At 44.7% G+C, this 11,401-nt stretch overlaps 1 protein-coding gene across 2 annotated transcripts in view; it reads left to right on the top strand.

The window, feature by feature from the left end:
* Window positions 1-8,731: 8,731 nt before the first annotated feature.
* Window positions 8,732-11,401, top strand: part of ROR1 (receptor tyrosine kinase like orphan receptor 1) — a 387,985-nt gene continuing 385,315 nt past the window's right edge. The window contains exon 1 of one of the 2 annotated variants that reach the window (XM_078073012.1): window positions 8,732-9,275. In XM_078073012.1, coding sequence (XP_077929138.1) covers window positions 9,185-9,275 — 91 coding nt within the window. In that variant the 5' untranslated portion in view covers window positions 8,732-9,184. The other variant, XM_036070447.2, reaches the window with a different exon arrangement.

Here is an 11,401-nt window from a genome sequence, read left to right as displayed (position 1 = left end):
AGAGAGAGAGAGACAGCGAGAGAGGGAACACAAGCAAGGGGAGTGGGAGAGGGGGAAGCAGGCTTCCCGCGGAGCAGGGAGCCCAATGTGGGGCTCGATCCCAGGACCCTGGGATCATGACCTGAGCTGAAGGCAGATGCTTAATGACTGAGCCACCCAGGTGCCCCTGTTTTATTTAGTTTTATATATGTCTATCACCAATTCATCCCAAATTTCCTAAAAAGCAGAAGTTTCTCTCAGGCCTAAATCCCCCTAAGAGTCTATCAGATTGTGCTTTTTCTCTTAGCATCTTAAGACCTCTTCCAGTCTTGGCTATTTTCCTCTAATCACTTACTCAATTTTCCTACTGGAACATGCCTACATTGTCATCCTGGAAATTCCTTTTTTCTCTCTTTTTCCTAGATTCCATGTGTTCTTTTTCCTTTGCTTACTTCCTGAGTAACTGGAATATATCCTCTGATAGTGTCCTTAGAGAGGGTGTGTGGCAGGCTGAGTAATGGCTCCCCGAAGATCTTTGTGTTCTAATCCCCAGAACATATAGCAAAAGGGACTTCACAGATGTGAGTAAGTTAAGGATTTTGTGATGAGATTATTCTGGATTGTCCAAACATGTCCTATGTAATCACAAGGGTCCTTATAAGAGAGGAGATGTAAATGTGGAAGCATAGTGAGATTTGAAAAATGCTATACCGCTGGCTTTGAAGATGGAGGAAGGGGCCATGAATCAAGGAATGGAGCTCTAGAAGCTGAAAAACATATTCTCTCCTAGAGTCTCCCAAAAGAATCAGCCCCGCCGATACCTTGACTTCAGCCCAGTAAAACCGATTTTGGACTTCTGGCCTACCAAACTAAGAGAATAATTGTGTATTGTTTTAAACTACCAAGTTTGTGGTAATTTGTTTCAGAGGCCATGGGAAACTAACATAGAGTACATGGCAGATATTTTTGAGGCTTCACATGTCATGGATGTTCTTCTCTCACTCTAAATGATAGTTTAGCTGAGTATAGAATTCTAAGTAGAAAATAATTTTCCTTCAGAATTTTTAAAGGATTTCTCCAAGGCCATTTCTTTTCATTTCAGCCATAATAATTATTTTTAATTTCCAGGACTATTGTTGTCCACTGCCTCTTCCTCCCCCTCCCAACTCCCTGATGCTCTTCTTATTTCAAAAAAGTAATATCTTGGGGCACCTGGGTGGCTCAGTCATTAAGCATCTGCCTTCAGCTCAGGTCATGATCCCAGGGTCCTGGGATCAAGCCCTGCATTGGGCTCCCTGCTCAGTGGGGAGCCTGCTTCTCCCTCTCCCACTCCCCCTGCTTGTGTTCCCTCTCTCACTGTGTCTCTCTTTCAAATAAATAAATAAAATCTTAAAAAAAGAGGAGTATCTTCACTTATCTCTCTGAATGTATGAATGATAGAATGTGTGTGTGTATAAGTTTTCTTCTACCTATATAGTCTATTGCTTCCAAGTTGTTTTTTTTTCTTGTTTATTTTTACCTCTTTTATGTTTAGAACCTTTCCTCAAATGGTGTTCTTTGGCTGTCAGCATGTTGCTTAACGACTGAGCCACCCAGGCGCCCGGCTGTCAGCATGTTGCTTTAAAAGTTTATTGATGTAGAACTCACATACATTAAACTAACTATATTTGAAGTGTGCAATTTGATGAGCATGTCAGTTATTAAGGGTTCTGAGTGTGTGAGTTGGGGGAGGGGCAGAGAGGGAGAGAGAGAATCTTAAGCAGGCTCCATACCCAGTGTTGGAGCCCAATATGGGGCTCGATCTCAGGACCCTAAGATCATGACTTGAGGGAAATCAAAAGTTGGATGCTGAACCAACTGAGCCACCCAGGTGCCCTTCTACAATGAGTTTTAACATATGTATACACCTATGAAACCATTACCACATTCAAGATAATAAATATAACCATCACTTCCATGCCATGCCCTTATGCCTGTTCGTCTTCTGTCCTTTCATTTCTCTGTTCCTAGATAAACAGTGATCTGCTTTTTGTCACTATAGAGTAGTTTTCACTTTCTAGAATTTTATATAAATGAAATCATGTAGTATATACTCTTTACAAAAAATCTACTTTTACTCAGTATAGTTATTTTTATATTCATCCGTGTTATTATATGTATTAATAACATTCCTTTTTATTGATGTGTAGTGTTTCATTGTATGAGCACATCAGAGTTTATCTATTTACCTGTTGGTGGACATTTGGGTTGTTTCCAATTTTTGGCCATTACAAATAAAACTGCTATAAATTTTCATGTGAAAATTTTTTGGGGGTGGGAAACTATTTGATCCAGTTGTTTTATTTTATAGATGAGAAAACTGAGGTTCAAAGAGGTCAAATGACTTGCTCAATGGCATATAAGGTCCATGACAAAGCTTGGATATCAATGCAATTCTCTCAATCATCAATAAATTGTTTTTACTCACTTGACTATATCATTCATATTGACATGACTTGGATTAATTAATTCAGGAACTATTTACTTAGCATCTATTAATTTAAACTTTTGGGACACCTGGGTGTCTTGGTTGGTTAAGCGTCTGCCTTCTGCTCAGGTCATGATCCCAGGGTCCTGGGAGCCCTGTGTCACTTTGGGCTAACTGCTTGGCAGGGAGCCTGCTTCTCCCTCTCCCTCTGCCACTCCCCCTGATTGTACTCTCTCACTCTCTCCTTCTCTCTCTCAAATAAATAAATTCTTTTAAAAAAATTTAAAAATAAGCTTTAATTAGTTACAGAGACTAGGAATAGTTAGGGTGCTTCACTAGTATATTGGTTCAGTTTTACTAATTTTAAAATGCTTTTCTTGGGCCATCTGCCTGGCTCAGTTGGTAGAACATGTGATTTTTGATCTTAGGGTCATGAGTTCCAGCCCAACGTTGGGCATAGAGCTTACTTAAAAAAAATGAAATAAATGTTTTCTGTAGTATTTTCTCAGACCTATGCTATGTGAAAATAAGTCTGGTATTTTTTTATGACTCTGACTGAGATGATATTCAAAGCAACATTTTAGGAAGGAATTTTATTACCTCTACCTGAGGAGGCTCTGTTAATTGCCTGGAACAAAGACTGTTCTTGATGACCTCTTTCCTTGATTCTTGCAATATGTTCCATTCTAAATATTTTGATAAAAAACATATTTTAAGTTTAAAATATGATCATTATATTCAGAGCACAGGATTGTATAAGGCCCTGAAATGGGAGTTAAGTCTGGAAAATATAACCATCATAAATGTGTGCTAGTAGAGTACATTAAAGGATGTAAGATCAGTTGTCTGAGTCTAGTTCATGATGGGGCTGAGAACAGGCATGTTTGCTGCTGTAGGCTTGAGTGGACTGGAGATGGGGAGACCTAGAATCAAACGTTCCCACTGGGACTGGGTCTGGTATCAGGTAATGGGCGGGTGTCCAATCCAGCAGACACAGTCCAGAGCCCAGAGGGTTTGGGTGACATTTGTGCTATAACTGATGTGTTAATTGAGAGTTCTCTGAATAAGGTCTTCCAAAAGGAGAAGGAAAGAATTTGTCAATGCTCATCTAATCAGGTCTGGAAGCCAGAGTGACCTGATTTTGGTGCAATTGTACCTGTTGTCCAATAGAAACAGGCAAAGAGAAGAAAAGTATATCTAATTACTTTAAAAAAAAAAAAAGCCTCTAAGACTATCCAATGCCCTTTATTCATGTTCTTTGTTCATTACAACTCCTTTTGCTTGATTTGCTCCATGTGAAAGTCTTTGTATGGACATATGTTTTTTTTATTTATTTATTTATTTATTTATTTATTTTTTAAGATTTTATTTATTTATTTGAGAGCGAGAGAGAGAGAAACAGCATGAGAGGGGATAGGGTCAGAGGGAGAAGCAGGCTTCCCGCTGAGCCGGGAGCCTGATGCGGGACTCGATCCCAGGACTCCAGGATCATGACCTGAGCCGAAGGCAGTCGCTTAACCAACTGAGCCACCCAGGCGCCCACATATGTTTTTATTTATCTTGGGTAAATACCTAGAAGTGGATTGGCTGGATCATGTGGTAGATATAGGTTTAGGTTTTAACTATAAAACTGTTTTCCAAGGTGACTGTATTATTTTACATTTCCATCAGCAATGTATGAAAGTTCTACTTGCTCCACATCCTTGCCAACACTTGATATAATTCATCTTTTTAACTTTAGCTACGTTAGTAAGTATGTAGTAATATCTCATTATGATTTTAGTTGACATTTCCTTGATTATTAATGATGTTGATAATCTTTTCATGTATTTGCCATCTGTATTTTTACTTCAGTGGTGTTTGTTCAAATATTTTGCTCATTTAAGAAGTTAGATTTTTGTCTTCTTATCATTGAGTAGTAAGAGTTCTTTGTATATGCTAGATGCAAGTCTCTAATTGGACATATATTTTGCAAATATTTTATTTCAATGGCTTACTTTTTATTTTCATAACAGTGTCTTTTGAAAAGCAAAATGTTTTAACTTTGAATAAGTCAAATTTATCAATTTTTTTCCTTTTGTAGTTAATGGCTTTTGTCTCTTCTTTAAGAAATCTTCGCCAAACCCAAGATCACTAAAATTTTCTCCTGTATTCTTTCAGAAGTTTAATAGACTATACCATCTTGGTATGGTTTTACTAAAAAACCCCTACTGTTCTTGAATTTCTTGTTTATGAACTTCCGATGATGATACTAGATTGAGATCACACACACACACACACACACACACATACACGGCAGCAGAGAGATATAGCAGAAGGGCACATGGACTATAGCAAGGAAGCCAATTTGTCTTTTTATTATCTTTTTTACCCACTATACAGATGGGCCTGTGAAGCTAATGGAACAAAATATATGAAATCAAGATTGTACTAGAAATCCAGGCTGTATGATCACCAAATTTATGCCTCTCTGCATCCCATAATGTAGAGGCTTGAAGAAAAAAAGAATAATAAGCAAACATTTATTGACTAGGTGCCATGCCAAACACTGTGTTGAGAACTTTATATTCAAGGTATAATGTATATTATATTATTATTTTTTAAAGATTTTATTTATTTATTTGACAGAGAGAGAGACAGCGAGAGAGGGAATACAAACAGGGGGAGTGGGAGAGGGAGAAGCAGGCTTCCCGCTGAGCAGGGAGCCCGATGCAGGGCTCGATCCCAGGACCCTGGGATCATGACCTGAGTTGAAGACAGACGCTTAACGACTGACCCACCCAGGAGCCCCTATTTTATACTTAAAATGGCTTTATATGTTGGTTCTATTATTGTCTCTCCTTTCTTTTCACATGAGAAGATTATATCATAAAGAAGTAAAATAACTTATTCAGGTCATCTGGCCAGGTCTGTCTAATGCTAGAGCCCAATGTTCTTAGTCACCAATAATAATAGCTAATAAATATTGGCTCCTTACTGTGTGATAGACTCTGTGCTAAACCCTTTACAAGTATTAACTAATTTTTAAATTTTTTTAAAGTATTAACTAATTTAATCTTTAGAACAAAGCTAGATAGTAGGTATGACTATTATGCCTTTTTTACAGATGAGGACACTGACATACTAGACTCCAGTTCTCACAGCTGCTAAGACCAAAGTCAGGATTTGAATCCCTGTGATCTGGCTCTTGAGTCTTTACTTGTAACCATCATGCTACTCCGTTTCTTCAAGAAGAATAACTGATGGCCATATTTGTTGGGTAAATCAAGCAAATGCCCCAAATGAATCTTCCTCTCCAGGAACTTTTTCAAATGTAAGGTTTCTTTTACACCCCCTTGGCACTTGCCCTCAGTGACTTGTCACTCTCCTGTTCCTTCTCCACCTTCCCGGCATGATTTACCCTGGCTGTGGTGTCCATGGTGATAATAAACAGAGCCATCCACATATGTGCTAGTGGGAGAGGCCAGGGGAGATGGCTGCCTCCCTAAGCAGCAAGAGCCTCCAGAAGAAACTTAGAGCCTGAGGTAGAGCTCTCTAAAAAGAGTGGCTCCTCTTGGACTCTTTAATCCATTTGTATCCACCACTGGCTTGGTTAAGGGAGAGGGCAGGGCCACTAAAGACCCACAAGAGGAACCTATGGATTGCCTGTAGTTTTTCAAACATCCCACCACTTGAGTATTGTGCAGAGAGAGAGATGACTTAGGCTTGAGTCCTCCCCGTTTGCCTTAATTCTTGTGACTTTGGGCAAGTTTCTTAACCTCATTTCACTTTAGTTTCTTTGTTTGTAAAAGACAGAGACAAGACTGACTTCATAGGAATTTTGATGGTCTAAGTAAGCCGTTGTATGTAAATAATATGATAATAATGTAATAACGTCTAGCATTTATTAAGTGCCCAGTCTGTGTGAGATACTCATAAGAGCGCTTTTTGTAAGTTAACTCATTTAAAGTTCACAACAGTATGGAACAGGTACTATTATTATCATCACTGTTTTACAGATGAAAGACCAAAGCACAGAGGGACTAAGATATTTGTCCACAGTCACTCAGCAGAGATCAGAAAAACTGCAGCATGAGCCTCAGCAGCCTGGTCCTAAGCACTGGCATTTACTGAACTTGCATAAGTATTTCCTTTGTCCTTTAAAAAACAAAACAAAACAGGAAGAGCCTTTTCTAACCTGTTGTTTGGAAACCAGTGTGTTATAGCCAAACTTGAAGCGATCTGGGATGCCCAAGGGAGTGCTTACCCAGGTCTGGACTGGTTGATGTAGGTTCCAGTTTTGGCTCTGACCAGCTGTGTGACCTTGGCCAAGGACATTCCACCTCCCCGAGTCCCACGTTTCTCTTTTATAAAATGTTGAGGGGGGTATACTAGTTAATTTCCAAGGCCTGTTCCAGCTGTCACATTCCTCACGTCTATGATTCTGTGATTAAGTTCCTGGGAGGTTTAAGTACTGATAAAAGTGCCATTAAGTTCTGTATACTCAGCACTGGCAGCCGTCTGTTACCTAAGATACCTGGGACAAGCAGTTGTGGGGTGGGGGTGGGGGTGGGGGTGGGGGCAGGGTGGGTGGACAGGAAAAGCCCCTTGTCTGGCAACTGTGTGTTGTACTGTAGACCACGGGAGACTGTTCACCAAAGCGCAGTGTCACCAAATTTCCTCTGATTCCGGGCCATAGTATATTGAGACTGACCATCAAAGACAGTTTCCTAACAAGAGAACCTTGTGCAGTAAGTTCCTCAGGCAAGTGACCAGATATTTGAGACAGGATTGAATGGGTCTCAGGCAGAGAAACTTGGAGGACGAACCTATTTGGGCAATGAACTGGTTGACCCGGGGCCTCTCTGTCTATCATTCCTTGACCTCAGGTCAGGGTGATAGAAAGGAGGAAAGCAACCGAGGCAGCAGGGGACACTCTTGCCCTGCAGTCTTGGGAGATGAATAAGTGACTGTTTGTCCCACATGGGTTCATCATTCACCTGCGTGAAGGCAGAGGGCTGCGTGTGTAGAGTCTGTGACCTGCTGGACGTACTTTGGGCCATAAGGTCCTTGCCCTCCATATGGTGGCTGCTCATTATAAAACCCCAAAGCTGGGTTCTTCGAGGTGATTGCTGCAGCAATGATGACCACCGCCACTGACCCAGTGCTTGCTCTATGCCCGGTGCCGGTCAAGAACTTTTAGCCCCGTCATGGTAAAGACCCTGTGTCCTAGCTTGGCCGCCCATTGGCTGTGAGACTGCTGACAAGTCAGGTACTCTCTTTTTGCAATTCAATTTCTAAAACTGTAATACGGGGACAATCTATGTAAAAGTACACAGAGGCATACAAATGTGAAATGACTTTTAAAAAAAGGTCAGTGGAAGATTTATGAACAAATGCACACAAAGCCCTAGGCAAACAGGAAGTATTCAATAAGTGTCCTAGACTGGGTTTTTGGTATTCCTCTAAGGCAAAACTGATGGCTGTCCCTATGGCTCTAGCATCCTCAGAGACTAAAGCACGGCAAGTACTCACCACTTTATATGATCAAGGCGCCTCTCCGCAGGGAAAGTCAAACTGTCATGCGTTTTTATGTATCCCTAAATTTGTAACACTTAAGCAGAGACCCAGACAAAACATACTGTTAGTAGGAAACTTTAATGACCCCCTTGGCCCATGGTAGAGCAGCTGGACAAAAAAATATGCAAAAATACAGAAGACCTAAGTAACATAAATGTAAAGAAGATCAAATGAGGTAGCTATCTCCACATTCTGAAGATAGAAAAACACCTTCCTTCAAGAGGCCACGGGACATTGACAAAAACTGACCACAGAGAAATCCTCAACACATCTCCAAAAGGAAGCGGTGCAGATGAAATTGATTTCAATATAACGAAACTAGAAATTAAAGACAAAATGGGAAAACATAAATCACTAGTGTCAAAGAGGAAATCAAAAGGGAAACTGATATCAGTAAATGTTCTATTACCCAGAAGCACCCAGCTAACAGTGGCAGAGGGGAGACTGCTAGAATCTGGGTCTCCTAACGGAGCCATTCAGCCACGGACTGGTTTGCGAGTCGGGACAAGTCTCCCTGAGCCTCGGCGTCCCCCTCTGTCAAACGGACTCGAGGGCCCCCCGGGTCTGGCCACGGGTTTGAGGCGCGGTGGGGGAGGGGGGGTGGGTTTGCGGGAGGCGCGGGAGCGACAAGGTTCTGGAAGTCAGGGAGGGTGCGGGTGTTGAGAGACGGCAGCAGAGGGCGCTGGGTCGCCGGCCTGGGCCCGCGGCTGCCATTGGTCGGGCTCGGGCGCCGGGCTGGAGAGTTGGTGGAAAGTGACAAGTTGAGGGAGGCTGAGAGCCAGAGAGCGAGCGCGCGGAGCGGGAGGAGCCGCCGCAGCCGCCACCGAGGGAGCCCCGGGACGGCAGCCCCCGGGCGTAGGGCGCGCTCTGCTCAGAGTCCGAGCCGGGGGCACTCGCCTTCCGCGAGCGCGACACCGACAGCCCGGGACTGACCGGCCGGCGGAGGCGAGGCTGCAGCCGGAGGGCTGAGGAGGGACCCGCGCGCGTACGGGGTCTAGAGGCGGCCGGGCGGAGCGAGGGAGCAGGTTTAGAGGGACAAAGAACTTTGCAGACGCCCCCGGCATCCTGCGCGGAGAGCGGCCGGAACGAGGTGGCCGGGACCCCGGGCAGAGCAGTGGATGTTCTGCGCGCGGCCTGGGAGCCGCCGTCGCCGCCGCCGCCGCCGCCGCGAGAGGAGGAATGCACCGGCCGCGCCGCCGCGGGGCGCGCCCGCCGCTCCTGGCGCTGCTGGCCGCGCTGCTGCTGGCTGCGCGCCGGGCCGCTGCCCAAGGTAAGAGGCGCATCCGCCGACTCCGGGGCCCGCCCGGCCCCCGGCGACCCTCCGGTCGGCCGCCCGGCGCTGGGCAGCCGGGGAGCACCAAGCCCGCCGGGGGCGGGGCGGCCGGAGACCCGTCAGGGGTCTCGCAACCGCGACTCCGGGCGCCGGGGAGGCGGGCGAGGATTTGCCCCGGGAGCCCCGCTGCGGTCCCGGGGTGCGTCCGGGGGCTTCCTCCTCGGCGCCCAGCAGCAGTTGTCAGCGCTGACAGGAAGCGCGGAGGGCACCTCCGAACCGTTGGTCCCCCTGTCCCCTAAAGCGCCGTAACCGGTGTTCAGGCAAGTCTGCGGAGCCCCCAAGTAGCAGCCGTCCCGGAAGGCGCGGTCCAGGAGGGAGTTTGTATTTTCAGCGGTGCCTGCGAGAGCCCAGGCTGTCCGCAGACCGACCCAGACAAAAGCCCTGGCCTCCCGAGGCTCGGGCGGCCTCACAGATCCGCCGCCCCCGGCTCTCCTGCCTCCGGAGGCTCACGATGGAGGCCACAACGTGTGCGCTGCCGCCGTCGCCGCCACTTTGTGCAAAATGTGCTGTCAGAGGCGGCCTGCGGCTCCAGTGCTCTGAGCGTGCACGTGCGTGTGCGTGTGTGTTACACGCAAGGGGGGAAAAGCCATCTAATGCATACTTGATTTTGGTAATCTCCAGAGACAATTGCAACAGTTAGAGAAAGACTCCACCGAAAGCCCGAGCGTCTCAGTTCGCTGCGGGAAGCTTGGATCCTTGCTGCGTCTGAGCCGGTACACAATGAGAGGGAAGAGCCCGGCTGCGCCTGTGGAGACAACCGATTCATTCTTTGGAGGTTGGAGGGGGAAAGTTGATTAAAGTCTCCGGGGTCTTGGGGCCTCACTTTTAACATGCATCCCTTGAGGGGGTGCTGGAGTCCCTGGATTCTGCCCTCCCCCACTCCCAGCCCAAACCGGTGCAGATAAATAGGTTCCTGCTCTTTTATCATGCATCTTTAATTTTTAAGTTAGCGCTGTGCTTTGGAAAAGAAAAGACTTTGGGCTATTTAGCAGTTGAGGGAAAAAGATCTGTTCACTGCTTACTTAGACCATGGCTACAGAATTAGTTTTTACTAAAATCAAGCTCATAATTTTCGTGGTAGGAACACACTCTGGAAAGAAGTTGTGTGTGAATTTTGATTTCTTAGAGTTGAGTTTGGGGAAGTGAGAACCACATTTTCTGAGAAATATTCTGAGATTGATCCCGTAGTGTGGTTGTGGTAATCTAGAGGCTCCTCCGGGTAAATAGAGCTCCTAATTGTAATTAAGATGTACATCAGCAGGGAGTGCACCTTCCTGATGAAAAATACTAATGAAATGTAAACAGCTTGGTCTCATGGATGTTTGCTTCCTTCAGGGATGCCAAACATCTGGCCCCATGCCACAACACCTGGGTGAAAAGTAAAAACTGGGCCATGCTGCCTAGTTGCCCAGCAAATTGAGGTGGAGATAATCAGGGAAGGGCTCTTAGCTTGGGTCCTTGATTAATTCGGTAATATCCTCTCTCAACTTCATTTACTTATATATAACCTTTCAACAGCGGTTGCTTTTGGATCTTGGGGGTGGGAGGGGGGAGGAGTGGACCTTTCTTTGGTCACCTGCTTTTAAATAAATGTCCATGCAATGATTTTGCTGAGTGTAAGATAATTTTATTATCAACAATCAGCCAAATTCTGTCTTGTTTAACTGTCTACAGACTTTTAAAACTAAAAGGAAAAAAAAAGAGTATCGCCTATTCCAAACTCTTAAATAGTGAGCTCAAATCTGTTATTTTTGTCTTATTTGTCATCTTATAAATCCCTTTCCATTTTTGTGAATGCTTGATCTTTTCTCTGGGGACAAGTCTTCCAGTGGAACTCAGATTTACTTTCTTGTCTGATTCAGGATTCTTAAGGTAACCCAACCAGTGGCTCAAGAAATCAGCTTAAGGGGAGACGGGTTTCAGTTACTTATTAAAAAAAATGCTCAGTATTTCTCCCATTATTTTTTTTTTTTATTTTATTAGCTAGGAGGAGCGAACCTTTACATTTTCTTTTTCTGGCCTATTCATTGTTCATCTCCTCCTCTACCTCCTACCTACCTAGA

The sequence above is a fragment of the Halichoerus grypus genome, chromosome 5 (assembly GCF_964656455.1).
Source record: "Halichoerus grypus chromosome 5, mHalGry1.hap1.1, whole genome shotgun sequence".
NCBI lineage: Eukaryota > Metazoa > Chordata > Mammalia > Carnivora > Phocidae > Halichoerus > Halichoerus grypus.
This window is presented reverse-complemented; position numbering and strand designations above follow the sequence as displayed.